The sequence below is a fragment of the Silurus aristotelis genome (assembly GCF_946808225.1).
Source record: "Silurus aristotelis genome assembly, chromosome: 7".
NCBI lineage: Eukaryota > Metazoa > Chordata > Actinopteri > Siluriformes > Siluridae > Silurus > Silurus aristotelis.
The window spans coordinates 25,311,566-25,337,282 of record NC_139580.1 but is presented as its reverse complement, the minus strand read 5'-3'; the positions used below and the strand labels follow the sequence as shown (position 1 = coordinate 25,337,282).

Genomic DNA, 25,717 nt, shown 5'->3' with positions numbered 1-25,717 from the left:
CTGTGAGAGCGAGAGTACAGTGTGTGCTGTGTCCAGAATAAGAAGAAAAAAAGGCATGACAGGATGTGATACTGATTCTGTCCAGAACAGAATTCAAAAGAACCTCTCTCTCTCTCTCTCTCTCTCGCTCTCTCACACACACACACACACACACACACACACACACACACACACACACACACACACACACACACACACACACACCTTAGTAAAAATATCCATTGACTTGCTCATAAAAGTGTGTATTTAAATAATATTTTGAAGAAAAAAAAAGAAAAAAATTAATAATAAATCCTACAGCTGTAGCAGCGACAGTCCTCCGGGACCCCAGCTCTCATCCTCAAAATACCCAAAACATGCACGTTGCTCTATTTTTCCATGCTCCTACTTGCAAGGCCTATGAGTGGACCACACAGTGGCTATGCGAAAAAAACAAAATCTGCTTTTGTGGCTCGTAAAAGCCACAAAACCGAGCGTCCCTGACACTACTTTTTCCGAAACCCGTCCTCCCGACTGGCTCCATGCTGACAACTTGTTCCGTACAGCGAGCTTTCTCCACTGTCCAGGCATGACATCAGCGCGACTAAAAGCAGAGCTCTGTTCCAGCTTGGTACGCCATTAACACTACAGCGGCGCGGCACAATTCCCCGTTTGTTAAACTGTTATTCAAATACGGCCCTTCCGCCGCTCGTACAATGCGCGAATGAGCCGGGAAACTGTTCCGATAAAAAGTTAGAGGTCACCGGTAGGTCACATGATTCCACTACAACTACACTTGTATAAAATACGCCGTGTTTGAATCTGGCAAATAGTTACTATTTTGTCTGTGTCTTGCTCGGGAAGACTTTTGGCTCTCCAGCTCACAAGAATTTCATGTAGTTTCTACAAAACCCAAGGTCTAGTTCTCTGGCAGGACTTCCCCTCTTCATATGTGTGTGTGTGTGTGTGTGTGTGTGTGTGTGTGTGTGTGTGTGTGTGTGTGTGTTTGGATGTGTGTGCGCGTCAACAGATCTGACCAATCAAGCCAAAACCTAGACCTTTTCATATCATTACATTAAAAGTAAAATATAGATCCACCATGAATGATGTGCATATTAACCTCTATAACCAACATGAGATCTTCATTCTGTAGTTGAATTCCCGACATTACCCACAATGCCATTCTCACTTCCTCATCTATAATTACATGCTAATTCTGGCGTGAACACGTGGTACCAGGTATTCAGTATATAACAATAATAATAATAATAATAATAATATAAAACAAGGTCACAAAAGTGTGTCCTTTTTTTTTTTTTTTTTTTGCAATGTCTGAGCTTTTAAAGCAAAGAAACGGCTCCTTTAAACTGCTCAATGAAATCAAATTTGTAGTTTTGCAAGTTTTAGCAGGAACATGTCTCCCTCTCTCTACTACTACTACCAGAAAAATAGAGCAAGGATTTCGAGAACATCTTTCTGTGCTTTGTTCATTTAAACTTCCTCAACATCATAAGAATCACTTTGCCTTTCAAGTCGATATTGTTTGGAGAAATCAAATCAGAAATTGGAATTTAAAAAAAAGTCTGGGGGTCTCTAACTGTTCAAAAACATGCGTTTGATTCTGTTTCCTGAACTGGTAATGACTAGGAATTTATTTAGTCTTATGTCCATGGTACATAATTGACTTAAATATTGGGACTTTTCCATCTAAAAGGTGATTTTTCTCTCCAAACTGTTACCACAAACTTGGACTCACAAAATCGTATACGATGACTTTGGATGAAAAGTTCTCTTCACAAGACCCAAAAATTCCACACTCCAAAATCTAGTGCATCATCATCCCAGAAAAGTGGAGGATATAATAACAGTAAAAGGGGATCGAAGAGGGGGTTCAAAAAGCACAATCTTATAGTCATTTATATCTGCAAACATTTGTCCATAGTGTACGAAGTTTCAGGTACGGTTTACTGTGAGGATCGCTAAAAGGGGAGGAGTCACATATGACTTCCTGCTTTGACTTCCTGTTTTAGGGGCAATTAAGTTATTGAATAATATAATGTGTTTTAAGGCGGTGGTCCCCAACCTTTTTTGCGTCACGGACCGGTTTAATGTCGGACAATATTTTCACAAAACGGCCTTTAGGGTGTGCGGGATAAATTCAACAAAATAAAATAATCCGACCAGCATTAAAAATAAATATTTTCTAAATATAATTACCGTGAATCCACTGGGTTGTTTTTTGTTTATTTTGCTAGCTTATATTTTCTTTCGGCTTCTCCCATTAGGGGTTGCCACAGCGGATTATCCGCATGTTTGATTTGGCACATGTTTTTATGCTGGATGCCCTTCCTAACGCAACCCTCCCCATTTATCCGGGCTTGGAACCGGCTCTAAGGCTTGTGCAACCCTAATGGCTGGGGTTGGTTACCTGACCGGGGATCGAAACCGGGCCGCAGCGGTGAGAGCGCCGCATCCTAACCATTAGACCACCAAGGAACCTTTATTTTGCTAGCTTGGGGGTTTGAATTTAGCCGTAACCACGGCCCGGGGATTGGGGACCACTGTTTTAAGTCACCTTTTTAAAAAAATTTTTACATGAGGTACAGGTAGAGTTTTTGGACTGGTTCTGATCGTCGAAAAAAAATGACCTAAAAAAAACAACAACAAAAAAAAAACACATGCGACATTTTAAACTGAATATACAACCGATAACTGATATCTGCAATCTCAGAACGATAGGCAAAGAAAAATGAAATGCAGAAGAGTGAAATTTGATGTCGTTCTTCGAAACGGTTGGAATCGAAAGAACCGACAGACGATCACACTCCCATGAACGGGTTGACGAGCACAAATACAAAGCGATGCGGTGTTTTCGGGTTGCTATCGAGCAAACGATAACCATCGCCTCGGAGCATCAGTCCTCCCCGTGACGTCACGAAGGCACACGATTTGGACGTCTCCCCCAAAAGATAAAAAAACTCCACCAAGCAAAAAGATTCGAACCAGAATCACTCAGAAATATTTCAGTAGGACCCTCATGGAAGTGGGGTTTAGGGTGGACTTTCCCCTTAAACTGACTACTCAGTATGCTGAATGAACGGTCTATGAATTAAACAATAGTTATTTCATTATGTTTTAATACTAATGCAAACAAAATGAAACTTGTTTAGTTTGTCAGAGCAGAGAGAGAAAGAGGGAGAGAGAGGGAGGAAGAGGGAGGAAGATGAAAAAGAGGAGGAAGAGGACCTACAGCAGTCTGGGCCACAGCTATTCTTGTCAAGCGCCCAAAAAAGGAACTCACTCCCAAAGAAAAGTGCTTCCAACCTCAAGTCTTTTTTTCCGGATATAAATACGGATTATTTCTCGGAGAGGAAAAAGTCCAGGTCTGTGAGCTGGAATGCTCTGAGGGTGGATCAGGACTTTTCAATTCAGTCGGTTGAAACTTTACACACATTCCTATTTTCCCTTTATTAGTTACACAACGTTCAACTAGTGTTCCGGTGTTTTCGTTTAAGACTTTACACGTTTTAGACACGTGTATATATATTATATATACACACACATACATCTGTGCACGCGCACGCGCGCACACACACACACCCATATACACAACTTCGACACATAGTAGCCATGTCCCGAAGTAACTTTGTGTCAATGCAGGAGGAAATGGTGTTGGAAGTGGTGCTGCTGCTACTGACCTGGTGTAGCGCCGTGAGTCCGTCCACGTTTGCATGGTTGATGTCCGCTCCCTGTCTCAGCAGCTCAGCTACCTCGTCCTGGTCCCCGGCCGAGCAGGCGGCCATGAACACGGCGCCCTGGGCGAAGCGCACTTTGGCCGACTTCATAGCCCGACTTCGCGTCTCGGCGCCGGTCAGGTCCGTCTCCGAGCCCTGCCACCGCTGCATCTGATCCTGACGCCGCTGCTTCGCGGCTTCGGACCTCGACCGGTCAGTGGCCGCCATCTTCCCTCCGTCTCTCCCGGCGACTTCGATTTATTCGGTGGATGTGTGGGAGAGAGAGAGAGAGAGAGAGAGAGAGACGGGGGAAAAAGAAGATGTGGACGGCTTCGAGGACGGGATACACATTCATATAGGCGCGCGCACACACACACACACAAACTACTTGAAGACATGAGTGTTCCCTCTACCGGAGACATAAAGAACTACACACACTAAAGGAAAACAAAAGTGGTTTATTACACTAAATTGCTGCATTATATCCCTTTATATATCTTTCTATTCCCCTTATAATGATGCAGCCAATATAATGTTGTTAAAAAACTTTCAAGTACATTTTGCCGACAGAATAAACCTGAACTGTGATGCAGTTTCTCCACCTGGTTCGTCAAACCCCATTTGTGTTTCATTTCTAATCCATTTTATTAACAATTTCACCCCAAAGCATCAACATCATCATGATATCAAATGAAAAAAAGTGATAGTGTGGCATTTAGGAAAGCAGGACAACACATATACCGAAGCATCCCAATGCTTATACGTTCTCATCAGTCTTCAACAACACAAAATAATGTGATATCATATTCAGCACATTTTAACCTTCAAATATTAAATCTGCAATAGTCGATTGTTGACAGTTTTTGTGTACAAACAACCTGGAGAATATTTGAAATATGAATAGAAATAACACCTTTAAGCAATAATTGCAGCACAAAGTGCATTTAGTGAGTGAGAAATCATGTTTGGAAAACTGGGAGAAAAAAAAAACACATTAGACTGGGGTGGAGCTAGAGTAGATGGGCCTGATTCATCTGGGGGTGGGGCCAGATTACACTGGGGAGTGGTAACAGATTAGATGAGCCAGATTAGACTGGAGTTTGAGCTATCTTAAATGTATCAGATTTATCTGGGTGTATGGCTAGTCTAGACTTGGGTGTGAACAGATTAGACTGGGGTGGAACCAGATTAGATGGGCAGGACTAGACTGGGGAGTGGGGCCAGATTACACTAGGGATGGAGCCAGATTGGGTGGGCCTGATTAGACTGGGGTTGATCCAGATTAGATGAGCTAAATTAGATGTGTCAGATTCATTTGGGTGTATGGCCATTTTAGACTTGGGTGTGGCCAGATTAGACTGGGGGGAGCCAGATTAGATGGGCCAAATTAGAGTATGGCTGGGGCCAGATTAGATGGTCCAGATTAGACTGGGGGGAACTAGATTAGATGGGCCAGATTAGACTGTGGGTGGAGCCAGATTCGATGGGCCATATTAGACTGGGGGAACCAGATTAGATGGGCCAGAATAGAGTATATGGCTGGGGCCAGATTAGATGGTCCAGATTAGACTGAGGGGAACCAGATTAGATGGTCCAGATTAGACTGGGGGTGTGGCCAGATTAGATGGTCCAGATTAGACTGGGGGAACCAGATTAGATGGGCCAGATTATACTGAGGGGAAACAGATTAGACTGGGGGGAACCAGATTAGATGGGCCAGATTACACTGGGGGAACAGATTAGATTGGCCAGATTAGAGTATATGGCTGGAGCCAGATTAGATGGTCCAGATTAGACTGGGGGAGCTTCATGAAAATCAAATGTCCAACCAATCTACTTAACAAGTAAATGAACCTTTAAGGGTACGTTAAGTCGTGCGAAATAGGCGGGTGTACATTGTACAATGTTCGTAATGAATTTATTGCGCTTGTTTCATGTCGACTTTCTTAGTTTTTCTGTTCACACTGACACATGCCCATAACCTTTGTCTGACCTCTCAGAACCCTTTCCACTGAACGTGTAACTCACTGTATTAGACATGTGATTTGACCACCCAATACAATGTATTTTTTGTGTGAAACACTGGCTGTTCTGAATTGTTTCATGTGACAGAACCTTTTTAATGACAGAAAACACAAAATCTAATTGTCTGCAGATCTATTTTACAATCAAGCCAGAGTGGTGGCGATTAATTACACTATATGGCCAAACATTTGGGCACAACTGACCATCACAGCTATGTGCATATTGAACATCCCAATCTAGTTTTACTTCCCTCTTTGCACCAATCTTCCAGGAAAGCTTTCTAACATATTCTAGAGCATGGTTATGAGGATTTGTGTTGCTTAAGCTACAAGAGCGATAGGAAATTGTAATACTACGTCATACACAGACATTTTATGCAATTGTGCATTTCTAACTTTGTGGAAATAGTTTCAAGAAGAACCACATATACAACAGGTCTAATGGTCAATTGTTCACATACACTTGGCAACATATATGTTACATACAATATGTTACATATACAGTATTTCAGGATGTACATCATAGGTATATATGATGACTATTGGAAATAACAAGGACTAGAATTGTTTAATGTTGTTTATATTACAGTTATACTTTCTTCTCAATTGCTTTGTAACAGGGTCTGTGAAAATATATTCTTGATCAATAGACTCGATCTGATGCACATTTCCAGCCTATTCGCTATTCATCAGCCACAAACACATGTATTTAAGAAAGCAAGTTAATGCTGCCTTTCCTTTTCCATGTTCCCCATTTTAGTCAGAGAATAAAAAACAGTTGATAAGGTAAAGAAAGTTCTCGCAAAAAATCAGACTGTTCATAATAAAGAGTTCAAGTTGAGGAATGTGTTTTCTCACTGAGGCTGTGCGGGCAAGTCCAGTTACAAAAGGCCTATTTTGAAACGTCTCTCCAAATATAACTTTCGTTTCATTGAACACAGAGAGTAAAGCTCTACAGGAAGCTAAGGAACTTTACAGCTCCCCAGGTTCAAACAACACATGTGAAGCAAATGCTGGATTAAATAAAATGTAGAAAACGATGAGAGTAAAGCAAAAAAAACTAATAAACAGACTCAATGAGTCACTTAATTTGCAAGAAGTTATATATTTGTACATATAATACATCTTTGTCAATCTGGAATACTGTCGTTTTAGAAATCAGTCTGACCACTACCCCGTCTCTAAGACCTGAAATTTCACACTCCAAAATCTAGTGCATCATCATCCCAGAAGAGTGGAGGTATAACAACAGTAAAAGGGGATCGAATAGGGGGTTCAAAAAGCACAATCTTATGGTCAGATATCTACAAACATTTGTCCATAGTGTACGAAGTTTCAGGTACGGTTTACTGTGAGGATCACTAAAAGGGGAGGAGTCACATATTACGTCATGCTTTGACTTCCTGTTTTAGGGGCAGTTAAGTTATTGAATAATGTAATGTGTTTTAAGGCGGTGGTCCCCAACCTTTTTTGCGCCACGGACCGGTTTAATGTCGGACAATATTTTCACGAACCAGCCTTTAAGGTGTGCGGGATAAATTCAACAAATTAAAATGATACGACCGACATAAAAACTGATATTTTCTAAATAAATAATAAACGATTTACAATTATCTTTTGCCAGTGCTGTAAAATATTTGAGTCAACCTCGTTATTGTACACAAGTTATTTTTGGGCTACTTTATAGTTTTATTGAGTATCAACTATACAAGCAACTTCTACTCACTACAATTACTTCGCTATATTTTTTATTATCAATGACCGTTACCAATTGCACGGCCGGGTTTATCTATGCAGGTATGTGTATTGTATTGTAGGTCTTGACTTAATAAAGGCAAATATAGAGGGGGCCACACATCTTACAAGTTATACCACCTCATCAGAGAAAGAGTATTACTTCATGCGACTGAAGACTTCCCTATCACAACAAGCCCCAACACTGCTTGATAGTTTTTTTTACTTTTTGACATGATACTATTCTATACTAATTGTATCGGTTAATTGAAGATTGCTTTACTACTTTGTTCTTTTTAATTAATGTGTTTGATCTTTGTTTCATTCCGGCATGTTGACAAGGCTGTTGTGTTGGTTGATGCAGTGTTGAGGTGTACAATTTGATTTGTATTTTAGGAAACCTCAAAAAACTTTTTCGATAACACGTGTCTAGTGCATCTTTGAGCCCACGTTCAATTCTAAGACTTTTACTCAAGTCATATTGGAATTGGTGACTATTAACCTGAAGTAAGTTTTGCAGTAAGGTATCTATACTTTTACTCAAGTGTGATTTTCAGGTACTCTTTACACCTCTGTCTTTCACTAGTATCAGGTAGATGGTGGGGTTTTTTTGGGGTTTTTTTGAAAGCGTGCAGATGAAAACAGATGCCATTGCTCAAAAAAATACAAACATAAAAGCAAAAAAGCCATAGTGGCTCCGGGTGTGTTCATATCAATGAGTTAATACAATAAATAACGATATTTCTAAACGCTTCCTTGTTCAGGTTACATAGCGATGAGTTATCATTATTATGAGTTCTCTCAGAATTCCTGGGGCTCATGGTGATCACGTGACAACTCAATTTCCCATAAGTTAAACAAGAGTGGATTATGAGACGTAGTGATCCTCCGTTTGATTGTTCTGCGGAAGCAAGGCGGCATTGACGGGCCCCAGGGGACGCATCGTCAAACCTTCGTCCATGTCGTCATGAAGGGGCGGAGAAAGAGGGGCCGTAGATCTGGCACTAAAGGAGGCTTGTAGATTGAAGTTCATGCAGAAGAAGCCTGGCAGGAGCTGGCGCTGGTATTGCTCCAGACGCTGGAGAGCATCCAGCACAGACGAGCTGCGGCTACACACCCAGCCCGGCAGCAGATTGGCAGCACTGAAACTTGCTGCTGCAGACTGGACATGCCTTAACTCAGACTGATAAGACAATCTGAGAGAGAGAGAGAGAGAGAGAGAGAGAGAGAGAGAGAGAGAGAGAGAGAGAGAGAGAGAGAGAGAGAGACATTAGTTTAGTATAATAAGCCGTTTAATAATACTTCCTTGTGTACAACCTTAATGCACTATACACATACACATCTACAGGTGAATATATTGCCATTGTTGAGTAATGTTTCAGAGGAAGTGAAAGACATTCGCCAGGAGTGGCCTACATCAGGAGTGGAGTCAGTATCAGTAAAACCCTAAAACTGAGTTAAAGTACAGGCGCCAGGGTCATACTGAGGTTTTCCAAGACATGTCAAACTCGGAACAGGCCCTTGCAAGGGTCCATCAAAGAAGTTGAGTCCTCGAGCTGTGCGTCAGGAGCAAAAACTGGCTTCAAAAAACAGACGCATGAGTGCTGCAGCATTGCTTTAGAGATTGCAGAAGAGGAAGGTCTGCTTGTCAGTGCTCAGAACATACGCTGCATGCTGCAACAAGTCGGTTTGCATGGCCTTTGTTCCAGATGGAAGGCTCTTCTGTAGCTGGCTCATAAGAAAGACCTTAAACAAGATTAACTTGTTTGGCTCAGATGGTATCCAGCATGTGTGGCGACACCATAGTGAGGAGTACAAAGAAAATTGTGTGCTGCCTACAGTCAAGCATGGTGGTGGTAGCATCATGGTCTGGGGCTGCATGAGTGCTGCTGGTACTGGGGAGCTGCAGTTTATTGAGGGGAAACATGGGTTCCAACATGTACTGCAAAAGATGATGCCTTCTGGGCCGAAACTGGGCCGAACAGTGGTTTTCCAACAAATGACAACCCCAAACACACCACCAAGATGACAACTGCCTTGCTGAGGAAGCTGAAAGTAAAGGTGATGAAGTGGCCAAGTATGTCTCTAGACCTGAACCCTGTTGAGCACCTGTGGGGATCCTCAAGCAGAAGGTGAAGAAGCGCCAGGTGTCTAACATCCTCAACAGCTCCGTGATGTCATTATGGAGGAGTGGAAAAGGATCCCAGCAACAACCTGTGCAGCTCTGGTGAATTCTTCGGCGCATTAAGGTGGTGCTGGATAACATTGGTGCTCATACAATATTGACACTTTGGACAGTAAATCTGTGCTGTATACAAGCTGCACATTGATACTCTAAAATATATCCAAGTTTCTTTTCTTTAGTATTGTCCCTTGAGAAGATCTAAAACTGTTGCAAAAATGTGAGGCTTGTACTCACTTTTGTGAGATACTGTACATATAATATTTATAAATATAATAATAAATATAATACAGTGATGGACGGTAACAAAGTAAATGTAATTTGTTACTGTACTTAAGTAGCTTTGTTCAGTGTCTGTTCTTTTCTGACGTATTTTTATTTTGGGGAGACTTTTACTTTATTTTCACGACATTTCAGAGTCAAATTTTTTCCACTGATATAATATAACGATCTCCGTGCAGAGCGCACGTAGCCTCAGTGATTTGTCCCTAAAGGCCGCTCTCATAATGACAGCGGTCCGTTTCAACTGCTCCAGCAACGGACGCAACCCGGAAAGGTTATCGGTATGGATTTTTGCTGATAGCTTCCAGCAATCAACTTAAGTTGCCGATTAATCGGCAAAAACGATATCGATCGACCTCTAATCATGTGTCAGGTGTTTGGCACTAAAGCTAAACGTGGCCTGTGGACAGATTTTAGCTGGCTTCTCTGGTAGGAAGTCTAATCTAAGGCCCGTTGGCCAATGTGTTACAATTTCCCTTTCACCTAATAATTACAACAGACTGTATCAACACATTCGTTACAATGCAACAGCCTTTGTTTTTCTTTTAAGAAGCATGAAAAACCTTTTGTGATTTTTTTTACATTTAGCCAATGCCATTTGTCGGTTCCATGGGTATTTTGGTGAGTAAATAAGTTTGTACACCTCTGCCATAGATGATATTCACTAATCTGAGACAAGCCTAAGCTGTAAAGCCTTTGGTAAGGATGCTTTGTATCGAGGTGTAATCATAATTAAGTTCTGTCCAAATTCTAAAACCAATATTAAATGCTGTGCCGTGTTTCTATAGTCAAAATTAACTTATCCTGATATAAAGGTTACTGTTCCTTACTGACAGCAATGGGCCCAGGACACATACTTGGAGTACACCTGTTATATCATGAGGTCAGTAAGAAATAAAAGCCTTGACTCTGGTTGCACTAGGCAGACCAAAAACAATCATTTCTTTGCTTGTGCCTAAGAATAAAAGCTGGGTTATAATCATTGTATATAATATAATCATAACTATTAATTTCCTTCAGGAGAAATAAGATAGATGCAGTGCAAATATGATCAGGTCATGGTTAGTATGGTAATTATAATGATATGCAAACTGTCGAGGATTTTGTTGAACACCATAAAATACCTTTTAATAAATATGTAAATAAATCACCCCATGACAATACATTATAATCATTATGTTTTGGTGCATGCTTTTTTAAAAACTCGTGGCAATGTATTCATGGTTCCTCACCGTGCCACCAGCTGTTGGGACATGTTCCTCTTGGCATTTTTAAGAGCATAATTTAGCAGCTTCACAGTCTGGTCTTTAATCCAGCCCACATCCTCCTGGACATCAGGAAGCCACTCCAACAACCTGATGGAAAAAAACCATAAAAACAAAAAACACTAAAGAAATGCTGCAATTTATCCATCCATCCATCCATCCATCTATCCATCCATCCATCCATCCATCCATCCATCCATCCATCCATCCATCCATCTATCTATCCATCCGATATACTGTTATACAGATTCTCTCTCCACCAATCAGAAAGCAGGACTACTCTGTAAATCACTCGGTTAAATCAACTCATTATCGCTAGTTTCATGGCGGTAAGCAAGTAATATTCAACAATCCGATGTAAATAATCTTACACACAAGAATCCATTCATTCTAACAATTATAACAAGATCCACTATTAGTTCCCAAACCAAAGATCTTTGGCGTGCTCATGAAATTCGGACCTCTGTCTCATCTCACAACGTTTGACCTTTTTTGTTCAGGGTGTATTTTTACTTCTATTTTCATACTCAGGAGAAAGCACCTAACGAATATAAATTAATGAATACATGACTCCCTCATAACCCCCCTGAAGCCATGATAAACTGTTTTTTTAAGTCACCTGACACTCAGCGACAGAGCCGACTCCAGCGGCAGTGCGCATGGCACCAAGATGGCCGACAGCATCCTGACCGGTAGCATGTCACTCACAGACTGCAAGGGATGTCGTCTTTCTTTACACGCCTCCATGAGAGCTGTTAAGGGGAAACATTTTTTTTAGATATATTGTCATACATATTTTGTAAATACTTATACTATTCTAATAGTAATGTGTGGAGTCTTTCAATACCTCTATGCATCTGTGGAGGTAAGTGCTCTAATACATGTTCCTCTAAACTTGAATGATCGCCAGACATCATCTCGCTTCCGCTTCTATGCCTTTGGTCATCTTTGCTCTCATTCTCAGAGTCTTCATCAACCCTCATGCTACCATTACTGAGTGGGTGATGAGGCCCCTGGGACTGTAACAGGCCTAAGAAACAAACACGGTTGATGTTAGAACCTGAGAGGGATTTTTTTTCCTCCATAAGCTTACAATATTATACATGACCACTAGAGGGCACTGTGGTACTTAGAAACAGCTCATCAGACCATCATAGCTGCTTACAATTTTAATAAACGTCTGATCCAGAACAGGGGTTTATTCAGGTTATTGCATCTAACATTAATCAAAATAGAGTCTAGAGTGCAGAACTTTATTTAATTTATATAAATGTATACAGTTGTAGATTTATAGTATATATCTTTGCTTATCTGTGTGTATTTGTATATGTATATGCTGTTTATTCGGTGTAGTCTGTCTGTCTGTCTGTCTGTCTGTCTGACTATCTATCTATCTATCTATCTATCTATCTATCTATCTATCTATCTATCTATCTATCTATCTATCTATCTATCTATCTATCTATCTATCTATCTATCTATCTACTATACAGAGTCTGTCTGTCTGTCTGTCTGTCTGTCTGTCTGTCTGTCTGTCTGTCTGTCTGTCTGTCTGTCTGTCTGTCTATCTATCTATCTATCTGCTATACAGATTCTATCTATCGTGCCTTACTCTCTAGTAAGAGCACCAGTATCAGAACTTGGTGTGATCCTTGGAGACAAGCTGAGCATTTCTGAGCTGCTTTTCTGATCGTTACAGTGGGGGTTATTTGGGTTACACCAACAAGGAGTTTCTGCCTGCAATATTGCAGCTTCCGGTATGTTTTTTGTTTTTCACACCATTCAGTAGACAAAATTTTTTCTTGTGGTTCAAAAACAAAATATCTGAATTTAGAAAATTCTTACATACTCAATCCAGGCTTTTCTGGTTTTATTATTCATTCTGATGTTTAATGTGAACACTGACTGAAACGCTTGTATATGCAGGGTTTATATGCACTGCAACATGGCAGCTGTACAGGTGTTTCTATTAAAGTTACTTATTTATGTGTATGATTTGTGTGATAAGCCTATATTTCTCTTACCATTTTTCTTTAGGAAATACAGGGCATCTTTGTATCCTTGCTGGCACATTGTCTCTAGGACCTGATTAAAGATAATACACAGTTATACAGAGGGAACATGTGCAAAGTTTTAGCACTGTTTACATGTGATAATGGTGTGTGTGTGTGCTCATTTAGTCACCTGTGGATCTGGAGGGAACAGCGCTCTGGACACTCTGTACAGGTTGGAGAGTGTGAACTGTATAGAGGTGTTGGTAAATCGGAGTTCATGCAGGTTGGTGGAGCTGTAATCTTTAGGACAGATGTCACTCTCCCCTGAGAACGGAGAGACGGTGATAGTGTTCTTCAGCTCGTACTGAGGCAAATTGTCAGTGATCCCTCCGTCCACGTAGCGCTGCAGAATTGCCAAAATGCAAACTTTTACCTAACACATACTTCCCAAATGGTTACACGCAATACAAATTTTCTTGTCCTAGTTCATCTCCTTCTTTTTCATGTAGAAGGTTAAAGTTTTCCCTACAAGTTTTTTCTCATGAATACTATAAAAACTTCCTAAGATGTTCTGGGGTCAGTCAGGATTCTATTTCTGGTACAGCAAGAACAGGCAAAAAAAAAAAAAAAAAACACCATACTGAGCAGCAGTGTGACCTTTGTGATACTTGGAAGTGCATGTATGTGCACTCACAACAACGAAATGCTTCTGGCACAGATCTGACACACACACACACACACACACACACACACACACACACACACACACACACACACTATTCTTAACACGTGACAGTGAGATGTCACTTTTTTCCCCTATAAGATATAACCACAACACATCAGTTTAAGCAAAACAGAAATGTCTATTTTTTTAGCACACAGTTGCAAAATCAAAACATGTGCAACTGAAAGTCTTCCCACGTCCAGTGATTCACTGCTATGGGACTTGTCCACGGCGTATCGTGACATTGAGGGTTTTCGATGTTCTCTGTGCTGAAGGTCTATTAAAGAGATCAAATTGGCTCCGATGGCATCTTTGCTTTATTTCGGAATTAAACATTTAGTTTTAGTTGTGAGTTTCTTTCAACAACCTACTGCTCAATTTTCACTTTGCTAACTGGTTTCCTACACACACACACAATACCGTTTAACTACCTGCTAATAGCACCTCTGGTAAGCGTTAAACTGCAAATCAAATCAAAAATAGTCTCAGCAAGACAAAGGTTTGTAGACACCTGACCATAAGCTTTGTGTGTGCTTTCTGAACATCCTATTCTACATTTAGTCCCTATACATCCTTATAATAACCTCCACTCTTCTGGAAAAAATCTAAAGATTTTAAAGATTTGTGATCATTCAACCACAAGGGTGTTGTAAAGTCAGATACTGATGTAGGTGAGGTGAGGATGCCTGGGGGGCAGTCAGCATTACAGTTTATTTATGTTCAATAAGGTTAAGGTTAAAGCTTTGTAGCAGACCACTCAAGGTCTTCCACTCTAAATCATGTAAAGCATATGTTCATGGCGTTGTGCAAAGAGACCATATCCTGCTGGGAAAGGATTTGAGTCTCCTAGTTTAAAATGGAAAATGTAATGCTAAGGCACCAAAGACATTTTATACAATTGTGAGCCTCCAACGTTTTGGTAAAAGGTTGGGTGAAGAGCCGCATATGGCCAATACTTTTGTCCATATAGTATATTTTCGCTTGCTAAGATCAAATATTTTAAAGCTTTAGCTCTGCCTAAAGAGAACGATGTAGCAGAGCTTTAGTGTGTCCAGCTCTCTCACCTGCTCTTCGGTATAATTGGATGTGTTCGTTAATTTGTTGTCTTTGGATCTGAAGGTCATGAGTTCAAATTTCAGCCACTCCAAGCTGCTACTCCTGGGCCCCTGAGAAAGGCTCTTAACCCCATAGCTGCTCAATTGCTTGAATGAGATAAATGAGGAAAATGTGAATGCACTCCGCTCAGACAGAGAAAGTTTCAGAGGTTCCACTTCTGATCTAGCACCATCTAGGTATCCATCTTCCTGCCCACAAGTCTGTCTGTCTGTCTGTCCATCTGTCTTTAAGGTGCACATAGTTACATGGTTGGTATGCACATAATATACTTCTGAAGCTGTTGCACATGGTATCTTCTGGTCATATTATTAGTAACACTAGCAGGGTCCAAGGGTGGCAATGGAAACCAGAGGTAACACTTTCTTCTTCCTTTTCTTGCTACTTTTCAGTCACATATACACATACACTTATACGATACACCCATTTTCCTGCTTTTCAGTCCACTGTAATATGCAAGACCCAATGACCTCATTGCACATGTGACCTGACTTTTAGAGACATGCTAAAATCACTGATGTGCCAATCAACTTTTAACAATACAGCACTTGCTATTCGGGACCTCTGCGTTTCTGTGTTGAATTTCTATGTACATTGTGAGGAAAATTGTGAGTGAGAAGTTGAGCTGACCATTAGATTTTCTGTGTAGGTTTTCTGAAACTGCTTTTGTATTTTGCACAACAAAATTCCAAAGAGCATCAGAAATATAAAAATATATCAAATATATTAATATAACCATATTGACTGTGTTTCAGTGTGGAGGTTCACAGATACTCACACCTTAAAACCACAAATATGGTTAACACAGTACGAGGTGGTATCAAAAAGTTTTGAGACTAGCTCTATTTACAAAAAAATACTTTATTTATCTACGTTTACACACGATCACCTACAAAATAGTCCTTTTGCACAGCAATACAGAGGTCCTGCCACTTCTGAAATATGTTCTGGAGTCTTAGAAAATAGCAGACGTGATATCACACATGGTGAGAATAGCACCAGTGGTACGGCTCCACGATGTCTTTTGGCAAACTGATCACGGGTCGTGCCCCCTGTGACTGTGCGTGCAGCCTTGTGCTGCCATCTGTTGGCACGTTACATAACTAGCCTCGAAACCTTTTAAAACCACCTCGTATCTCACGTGTCCGCATGACAAAACAAAAATGAAAGACAAATGGAGTACTCACCACTCCCTGCAGGGTGGGCGGTATCAGGCCACAGTAGACGGGAATAAAGGCACTGCACACACACGCCTGGTCAAACACACAAACACAAAAAAAATCGTAAAACCCGAATCGGCACTTCCTTACCAATAATTTTCTATTTGCACAGCTCCCAGTGAGGAAAACTCTAGAAAAATATGAATGATAATGCAAATAAAAGTTCGACCGCTCGATCAACTCTGATTAAAATGAAACGTGGAACACATGGCAACTTTTATGATGTCATTTTACTTCAGGCTTTGGAATGGTGCTGCTTTTATATTTTAATGGAGCGATAATAATTGCACCAACAGTATATTGTATCTATAACTGTCCTTTGAGTTATACCACTTTAGTACTTTAGTGCAGTTTATAGCCAGTGATATTCATAAACTAGTATAGTCTTTAAGAACGTTAACATGCTAATAACATACTTCTAAAGGTGTTGCATGTGATCTTACAGTATATTACTAGTAACAATATTTAGCAAATTTTAAAGGCTCTGGAATGGAGAAGCTGATGCTGGATCTGTGATGATCACAAATGTTGAGCTCAGTAGCTCCTAGTTTTATAACCATATAGACTGTATAAGACTCTAGAAAAAAAGATTACTTATAATCTTATACTCCAGTACTCATGTTAGTTCTCACTCTCCAGTGTTCAGTATTGTTGAAAGATTTATGATCAAACACTTGATGTCACCCAAATGAGGATGGGTTCCCCTTTTGAGTCTGGTTCCTCTGAAGGTTTCTTCCTCATTACATCTAAGGGAGATTTTCTTTGCCACAATCGCCACGGCTGCTCATCAGGGATAAATACACACCATTCACCTTGACTGTTGATTTCTGTAAAGCTGCTTTGAGACAATGTCTGTTGTGAAAAGCTCTATAGAAATAAACTTGATGGTCAAGGTTGGCCATACCAGAGCTATCACTGTTATTTAACTTATTTTCCTGACAGTTTTATGTCACATATACACTGATACAGATTTGGCAAAAAAATCGGACATGCTATGTTTAAACCCAGTTACATCATTGCACGTTATCTGACACTTATAAGAAATCTCGAAGCAAATAATGGGCATTTCTTATGAAGGTTCCTGTGCTCACCACACAAAGTGACTATGAAGCCGTTATAGTGCCTGTTGGAAGCATAAAACTATGTTCCGTTTGTTTATATTATAAAAGCATACAGGAATTGGACAGTGACTGAAGAACAGAAGAACTTCTGTAAGATGAAGAACAGGTGAGAAGATGTTAGCAGACTGCCTTATCCCCACACTCAAACATGGAGGTGGAAGCTTAATGGTTTGGGGTTGTTTTGGAGCAGGGAAGGTTGGAGATTAATTCCGGATGAAAGGAAAACTAAACCAACATGGCTCCCATTCCATATTTAACCACCACGCAATTCCATCTGGACTTCACCATGCAAGACAATAGCCTGAAACATATGTCCAAACTATGCAAGTGTATTATTGGTCTGAAATGTAATCTATCATGGAATGACTCATATTGAACTGTTTTGGGATGATCTGGATCACAAGGTCAGAAAGAAATCTCCAACTAGTGAAGAACACCCTTAATAAGTTTTAAGTATTTCAAGTATTTCAAGCATTTCAGCTGAATATTTGACCGGATGTCAAGAGTGTGTAAAGTACTGAAGTTATTCATGCTAGGGGAGAATTTTTTTTCAATGAAAATAAAGTTTAACATCTGTAACATTACAGTTGTTTGGTCAAAAAAATTTTTATACAGTTACATTACCTTTTTTTTTGGATATAAACTAAAGGAACATGCATATGTCTCTGATAACCATAAAAGCCTGTAGAATTATAACAGGCACTGAGTAAATCAGATCACTGTGTTTGTGTGTAATGCATGCAAGTCTTACTTGCACCAGTTCTTCATTGCTGTTAAAGTGAGACACTATCACATTCTCTCCGTCCGTGACACGGGTTAGAGAGATGCCCAGACGGCCGGAGGCCCTGGAGTACGCATCATGTGGCAGTATTTGAAACAGCATGCGCCGCATTATTTTCGGCAGGTTAAAGGAAGGGTGCATTGGTCCCAGAAACCGCTTTCTTGCTTCCTTCGCAACGTGGATGATGCCGGCACCTGCTTCACCTGGTAAATAAAGGAATGCAAACACAATGTGAAGTTACAAACAGATGTGCAACAGTATGAATCTACAGTAGAGCTCTGCATAGTCCTGACTCACTTCCCTTTTTAATCATTCTAATAAACACGCTCTCGTCTAAAGTCTAAAGTCTAATTCAAGTCTAAACCTGACCTGGAGGTAATATATTAGAATCATAAAACCTGGATCACAGTTCTTTAAAGGTCAGTAGAAAAAAATAGAAGCATAATTAGGTCATTTCATTTATATGTCATTAACATGTCATCCGTCCAGTATTGCCCTGACTCTCTCATTTACACCAGGATGTGTTATACCATATTATAAGGTTTAATGAACATGTTTGCGTTTATTTGTAATTAGTTTGAATAGTCTTGCTTGCACACTACATTATACACTAGTCTATCTATCTATCTATCTATCTATCTATCTATCTATCTATCTATCTATCTATCTATCTATCTATCTATCTATCTGCCAGTTTCTCTGTCTGTCTGTCTGTCTGTCTGTCTGTCTGTCTGTCTGTCTGTCTGTCTGTCTCTTTCTCTCTCTGCCGGCAAGTCTGTCTGTCCGTCTGTCTCTATCCATCCATCTATCCATCCATCCATCCATCCATCCATCCATCCATCCATCTATCTATCTATCTATCTATCTATCTATCTATCTATCTATCTATCTATCTATCTATCTATCTGTCTATCTATCTATCTATTTGCCAGTGTGTCTGTCTGTCCGTCTGTCTCTCTCTCCGCCTGCACAAATCAATCTATCTATCTATCTATCTATCTATCTATCTATCTATCTATCTATCTATCTATCTATCTATCTATCTATCAGTGTGTCTGTCTGTCTCTCTCTCTGCACATATCTATCTATCTATCTATCTATCTATCTATCTATCTATCTATCTATCTATCTATCTATCTATCTATCTATCTATCTGTCTCTCTCTCTCTGCACATATCTATCTATCTATCTATCTATCTATCTATCTATCTATCTATCTATCTATCTATCTATCTATCTATCTCAGTGTGTCTGTCTGTCTCTCTCTCTGCACATATCTATCTATCTATCTATCTATCTATCTATCTATCTATCTATCTATCTATCTATCTATCTATCTTTCTTTCTTTCTTTCTTTCTTTCTTTCTTTCTTTCTTCTCCTACTCTGGACTAGTTCTCCCTCTGCTCTGAGTAAGTAATGAGCTGATCAGGGGCAGGACAGGGGAAGGCTGTGGACCAGGACCATGGTTAGGACCCTGTGGATGGGGTGAAGGTCTTGATCAGGTTAGAGAGAGTAAAAAGCTGGTGGTTTACCCAGACTAATGCCGCTGAGCAGCGCTGTAGCAGTGAGGGATCCTGCCGAGGCTCCGTAGATGTGCTGGGCATTGTCGATGAGGAAAGGCGCATGTTCCTGCAGACCTGCTGCCACTCCTACGTGGTAAATCCCGAGAAAGCCGCATCCCGCGAACGAGATATTCCAGGGCGAGTCCAGCGGGAACATGATGTCGGTGATGATGCGAAAGTCGGTTCAAAGCGCCATTAACCAAAACAAACACCACCTGCAGCTTCCTATATAAACACACAAGTTTAGGTCACCGCCCACTACTACAACTATATTTATATAATTCTTAAATTAAAGTAAGAAATACTAAATAAAAAGCTGCAGATGTTTCCTCCTTGACACACTTATCTCGGTGACCAGCGTGTTTGAGGCGCATTTGCGTAAACAAGCCGGTTAAATAATGTTTCGGTTCGCTCCGGTCATCTCCGTCAACAGTCTCTGCTTAGATCAGTGGGCGGCACCGCGTCCGTACTGACCAATCAACTGTTCAAGATCGATGCCGTCTCGACCAATCACAGAGCAAGAATGAAGACCCTCCTAAACTGCCATTCGGAAAGTTGTTCCAAGAATGAACTGGTGACGCACGACGCCGTTACTCTGTAGCGCTTACAAAGTAAAAGAACGTTTGGTGAAAGTGATAAGATCTGAGATCTGAAACTGCATTTACTCACCATGGAGCTTTAACAGTGTCCAATCAAGGTTTAGGATCCAATCTAGACTCTATTGATCTGTTTATAGATATTAAAGAAACAGACAGACAGACAGACAGACAGACAGACAGACAGACAGACAGACAGACAGACAGACAGACAGAGAAAGAGAGAGACAGACAGACAGATAAACTGGCAGATAGATAGATAGATAGATAGATAGATAGATAGATAGATAGATAGATAGATAGATAGATAGATAGATAGATAGATAGATAGATAGATAGATAGATAGATAGATAGATAGTAACACCAAGTACTTTTTTTTACTTAAGTACATGTCAGAGCTCAAAAAGTGGTCAGTATTTCAACTTTTACCAGAGTCTTTGAAAACATAAGTATCTGTTCTTCAATTTGAGTGAAGGATGTGTGTACTTTAGAAAGATAGATCAATTAGAAAGAGATTTATTGCCAGGGTATGTTTGCACTTACAAGGAATCTGGTTACAAAAGCTTACAGTATTATTGATATTTTGTTACAAGAGATGACTGGTGAAGTGAATAATTACTGATTATCTCTTCATTATGGCACCTGTTAGTGGGAGGAATATATTAGGCAGCAAGTGAGGACTGTAATTTATATAAACGGTCTGCTACAATAGCTTTGGACTTTAATTGGCATGAACAGTTCTGCATTTATGTGCCCACCAGTGAACAGTTCACTGAACAGCACACAAACTAAAATGAATGAACATTCAGTGTTACCCAGATGAGGATGGGTTCTCTTTTTGATACCAGTTTCCTTCCCACTGTCGCCACTGGATTGCTCAGGGAAAAACTTAGGGATAATCTTACAGTATAAGGACTAACTTACAAATGTAAAATGTATTTTCCATTTTTTTCTTATTTATCTCTGTAAAATTCGTATTTTTTTTTGTCTTCTGTTATAAATGTCTATTGTTAAAAATGTTATAGAACTAAAATAAAATTGAATTTAATATCAACAATATAGTGGTGTGATAAAACTTTAAAAACCTAACAGCAACCAAACCTTCTTTCAAGTGTTCGAAATGAACTGTAGAATTTTTAGTTATGTAATGGACAGGAATATGAAACACTGATATTCTGCTGAGTGTTGTCATGAGCTGTATCTCAAATGGAAATCATTTTCAACCTTATATACAAAACAAGTCTTTCAGCAAGTTTAATGGCTTCATTAAAGGTTTTAAAAAAGGGGTTTCTACACTCTGGCAATTTGGCTACTGAATGGAGACACATAAGAGGGACTACATATTCCTACTTCATACAGAAACACATATACTGTACATCTATAATATATTGCATCATTAAAAAAGCAATTAAGACATTTTGCACACTATATTTTCAGTATATACTGCATATATATATATATATATATATATATATATATATATATATATATATATATATATATATATATATATATATATATATATATATATATATATTTGTGTGTGTGTGTGTGTGTGTGTGTGTGTGTGTGTGTTTTGTGTGTGACTATGCTTTTTGTTTGTTGATGAGTAACTAGGAGAAAATCCAGTACAGTACATCATGTATGTATAAACGTATGTGATAAGTTAACATCCCTGACCCTTGAACTTAGTTCAGACTTGTTTCCTAGCTGAATGGAAAACAGAATACCTTAGGTAAATATAGACAGGCAACAAATTAACAAAAAAATTATTTAACGTGGTTTGAAGAGCGAAAAAAATAGTGTTTTGTGATTTTAAAATCTAATTAAAGATTCAAGATTTTCTTAACATTTGGAAATGTAATTTAAAAAAATGCAGATATTACAGATATTCTGTAAAGTATATTTTGTATTATAAAAATTTGGTATCCAAGTTCAATGACTCAACTATATTTTTTTTAATATCATAACTGACTTGTGTTTATGAATTAGATTAAATTACAGGGTAAGGTGCACTGTTATAAAAGGTACTCGTAGGGCATAATTCGCAGGATGTGTTTGTCACATTTCTAAAACGAGTACAATGTTTTTTTGCATTATATATTGCAAAACGATGCTTTCTTTAGAAATTTCTAATTCAGGGCATATGGTAGGAGCAAAGTTTTTTGTTTGTTTGTTAATCTTTTCCTAAAATACCTGGAAAAGCTTCTTGTGTCCTAAAATACCTGGAAAAGCTTTTTCTGTCTTCAGTAGAAATCTCTCCTGGGTATACTGCTACCCACTTCTGGGCAAATTTGCCCCGCCCTTCTTTAAGTGTCGATGGATATGTCTTTTATTCGTGATTTACCATGTAATGGGTTTTAACTATTATTATCCCAGAAGCCGAACTAAAGTCAATGTATGGATCATGTTCATTTATTTGGACATGTCAAGACACCATGTTTTAAAAGAAGGACATTAGCTCGGTATCTTGACAACTAAGTCAATTATGTATAAATGGATATCATCTTGTGCTATTTCTGCATCTTACTAATAAAAAAGTACACTATGTTCTTCTAGGAATGTGTTGTGAATGTTTATGGCAAAAAAAAAAAAAAAACACAGTTTCCTTTGGCCTGCTTTTTGGACAGCGTGCCAAATAGTATCTCTTGGAAAAGGCTTTAGTATGTTGTAGGGTCATTCACAGGATGGTATTAGGGAAAAGGCATTTCATTGATTTGATTAAAAAAAATTAAATGGGGGGAGTAAAAAAAAAAGAAGAAATTTTTGCATATAATATGAAAAATGTGAACTGCATCAAAAATAAAATTCCTTAGATTCTTATGTTGTTATGATGGTCTCGTCCTGTGCTTTTTATTCTGTTCCTCTGGGATGAACTGAACATGCTCTTGGTCTCAAGGGCATGGAGAATCCTGAAATAAAACAGCTGGGGCAATAAATCTGAACAAACAATAACACAACATGCCCGGGCAAGCCAAATCAAAGAAATATGACATCATGTTGGTTTTTGGACTGGACCATTAGATTATCAGTCAATTTATCATTTTTTTTAACCTGTTGTTTATTTTATCAATCATAATATTAATATAATCCAGATTTATCTGGATCTCACCAGCATTTGGTACATTACTGACCTTCCTTAATATCATAACACTTATCTCAGACTAAATTACATACTACAATATAACAAATATAGGCCAAAGGTCTCCTAGGGCTTTATGAGGCATAGCCTGGGTGTCTGTGATTTTCTTGAATATTGTTTTAGTAATGAAATTCACAGCAAATTTCAACAAGATATTATATTGGATTAGTTTATATAATAGTATAAATATAGAAGTCAATACCTTATGAGTATTTAAATTTAATATGTTCTATCACTGAAAAAGGAGGAGCCCAACATATATAATTATATTAATCAAAAAGTCTGCTATAAGTTATTTTTGCTATTTTGATTTTATCCAGATTTGTAAGCACTGAATGCCAACACAATTCGTCTGTTGCACAAGCTTCTCCACCCAGCTCATCAGTGCAAAGGGACTGTATTTGAGTCATGGATCATTACCATGGTAGTGATCCGTATTGGTGTTGCAAGCAATAGAATCATTTTACATACATGATGTTAGTTACATGCTTCTACGTTTCCTGAAGGTCATGCTTACAGTCAGTTTGCATGTATACATTTGACATCAAAATGGCCTCAATGATCAGCATAAAAAAAGCCAATTTTGTAGAAATTCACCAGCTTTTTTAGAGTTGTGTTTTCTGGTCAGCTGAAACAAATGAACAAACAAACAACAAAACAAAAAATGATGAAAAATTATTATATTCTATAAGTATAACTATATTTCCCACCAACCTTTGTTTTGAGACAGATGGTATTCTCAAGCTGTGTGATAATTATCCAGAATCACAATGTATTTATTGATAGAGACTCCGAAGCACTTTCTGTCTCTCTGGATAAGTATGTATCAAAATGTCTCACTGGAAAAGAATGCATGCCAAATTCCATAAATATAGATGTAAAGGTAAATAAAAGAAAATGGTTTTGCATTACAGTTTGTGTGAAGGAGAAAGGGTCTGACTTTTAATCTGTGAAATGCCATCCTAAATGTGAAGCATGGTGGTGGAAGCATCATGCTGTGGGGATGTTTTGTTGTTTTTTTTTCCTGAAAAGTAAGGTTGTAAACTTTGAAAAATATAAATCTAAAAACATCAGGCAGAAAGTTTGCCTGCAAATACATCTTTCAGCTCTATAATGATGCTAAAGCAAGTCTCTTCAGGTGTAAAAAAAAAACAACGTTCTAATGGAATTTTGTAGAAAATCACCAGCATTTTTAGAGGTGTGTTTTTTGGTCAGCTAAAACAAATGAACAAATGAACAACAAAACAAAAAATGATGGAAAATTATTATATTCTTTAAGTATAACTATATTTCCCACCAACCATTGTTTTAAGACAGATGGTATTCTTAGGCTGTGTGATAATGATCCAGAATCACAATGTATTTACTGATAGAGATTCCAAAGCACTTTCTGTCTCTCTGGATTTAGGATGTATGAATATGTCTGTCTGGAAAAGGATGTATGAATATGTCTCTCTGGAGAAGGATGTATGAATATGTCTCTCTGGAAAAAGATGCATGCCAAATTCCATAAATATAGATGTAAAGGTAAATAAAAGTAAACGGTTTTGCTTTACAATTTGTGTGAAGGAGAAATGGTCTGACTTTCAATCTGTAAAATGCCATCCTAAATGTGAAGCATGGTGGTGGAAGCATCATGCTGTGGGGATGTTTGTTTTTTTCCCTGAATAGTGAGGTTGTAAACTTTGGAGAATATAAATCTAAAAACATCAGGCCGAAAGCTTGCCTGCAAATATATCTTTTAGCTCTGTGATGGTTGATTTCACATCCCCTGACCTGAGTTTTACAGAATGTGTGTGGAGTAAAGTGAGAGCAGGAAAAAAAAACCTGTGCTGTCTCTTTAAGAGCGCGTGCCCCGTCCCGCCTCGCTCTCAGAGTTCCGCGCGTGAAAGTCTGAAAATGTGAGGAGTAGTTCCAGGAAGTGCTGTGTTACTTCAGCCAGCCAGCCACACACACACACACACACACACACACTTAGTTCACAGGCAACATGTGTAGATATGTGACGACGGAGGATTTGGTATTCATCCATAAATTCAGCGCGACTTTATGTGAGTTTGGACAGGTTAGTTATACAGCTAAGCGGCTAACGCTGACTGCTTACTTTCCCTAACCCACGAGTTCAACTCAAAACACCACCAGGCTGTTTATTATACAACAGGAAATTAAAACCTTTTAACTATATGGAAATATTCTATACTGCACCGTATTATACTATACTATACCATAGTAAACTATAATCAACTATAGTATGCCATACTG

The 25,717-nt window shown here is 39.0% G+C and overlaps 3 protein-coding genes across 7 annotated transcripts in view; 1 reads left to right on the top strand and 2 right to left on the bottom strand.

The window, feature by feature from the left end:
* The window catches only part of LOC310728583 (protein phosphatase 1 regulatory subunit 12A), a 34,898-nt gene extending 30,801 nt beyond the window's left edge, over positions 1-4,097 (bottom strand). For 2 of the 3 annotated variants that reach the window (XR_014534285.1, XM_083546244.1), the window contains exon 1: positions 3,678-4,096. Coding sequence is in view for 2 of the 3 variants with exons in the window: in XM_083546244.1 (XP_083402370.1) it covers positions 3,678-3,941 (264 nt within the window). In the remaining variant the exon portion in view is untranslated. Of the gene's footprint in view, positions 1-3,677 lie in introns of all 3 variants that reach the window. The other variant, XM_083546245.1, reaches the window with a different exon arrangement.
* Positions 4,098-5,812: 1,715 nt separating this feature from the next.
* Positions 5,813-25,717, bottom strand: part of pnpla2 (patatin-like phospholipase domain containing 2) — a 27,287-nt gene continuing 7,382 nt past the window's right edge. The window contains exons 1-10 of one of the 2 annotated variants that reach the window (XM_083546388.1): positions 20,051-20,255; positions 19,687-19,943; positions 18,124-18,356; positions 16,219-16,284; positions 13,385-13,597; positions 13,225-13,285; positions 12,048-12,230; positions 11,820-11,952; positions 11,168-11,290; positions 5,813-8,667 (exon numbers count right to left, since the gene is read on the bottom strand). In XM_083546388.1, the coding sequence (XP_083402514.1) occupies positions 8,340-8,667; positions 11,168-11,290; positions 11,820-11,952; positions 12,048-12,230; positions 13,225-13,285; positions 13,385-13,597; positions 16,219-16,284; positions 18,124-18,356; positions 19,687-19,873 (1,527 nt within the window). In that variant the 5' untranslated portion in view covers positions 19,874-19,943; positions 20,051-20,255 and the 3' untranslated portion in view covers positions 5,813-8,339. Of the gene's footprint in view, positions 8,668-11,167; positions 11,291-11,819; positions 11,953-12,047; positions 12,231-13,224; positions 13,286-13,384; positions 13,598-16,218; positions 16,285-18,123; positions 18,357-19,686; positions 20,320-25,717 lie in introns of those variants that run through there. The other variant, XM_083546387.1, reaches the window with a different exon arrangement.
* pidd1 (p53-induced death domain protein 1) overlaps positions 25,329-25,717 on the top strand; it is a 16,206-nt gene continuing 15,817 nt past the window's right edge. The window contains exon 1 of one of the 2 annotated variants that reach the window (XM_083546235.1): positions 25,329-25,520. The gene's annotated coding sequence lies outside the window, so the exon portion shown is untranslated. The remainder of the gene's footprint in view (positions 25,521-25,717) is intronic. The other variant, XM_083546236.1, reaches the window with a different exon arrangement.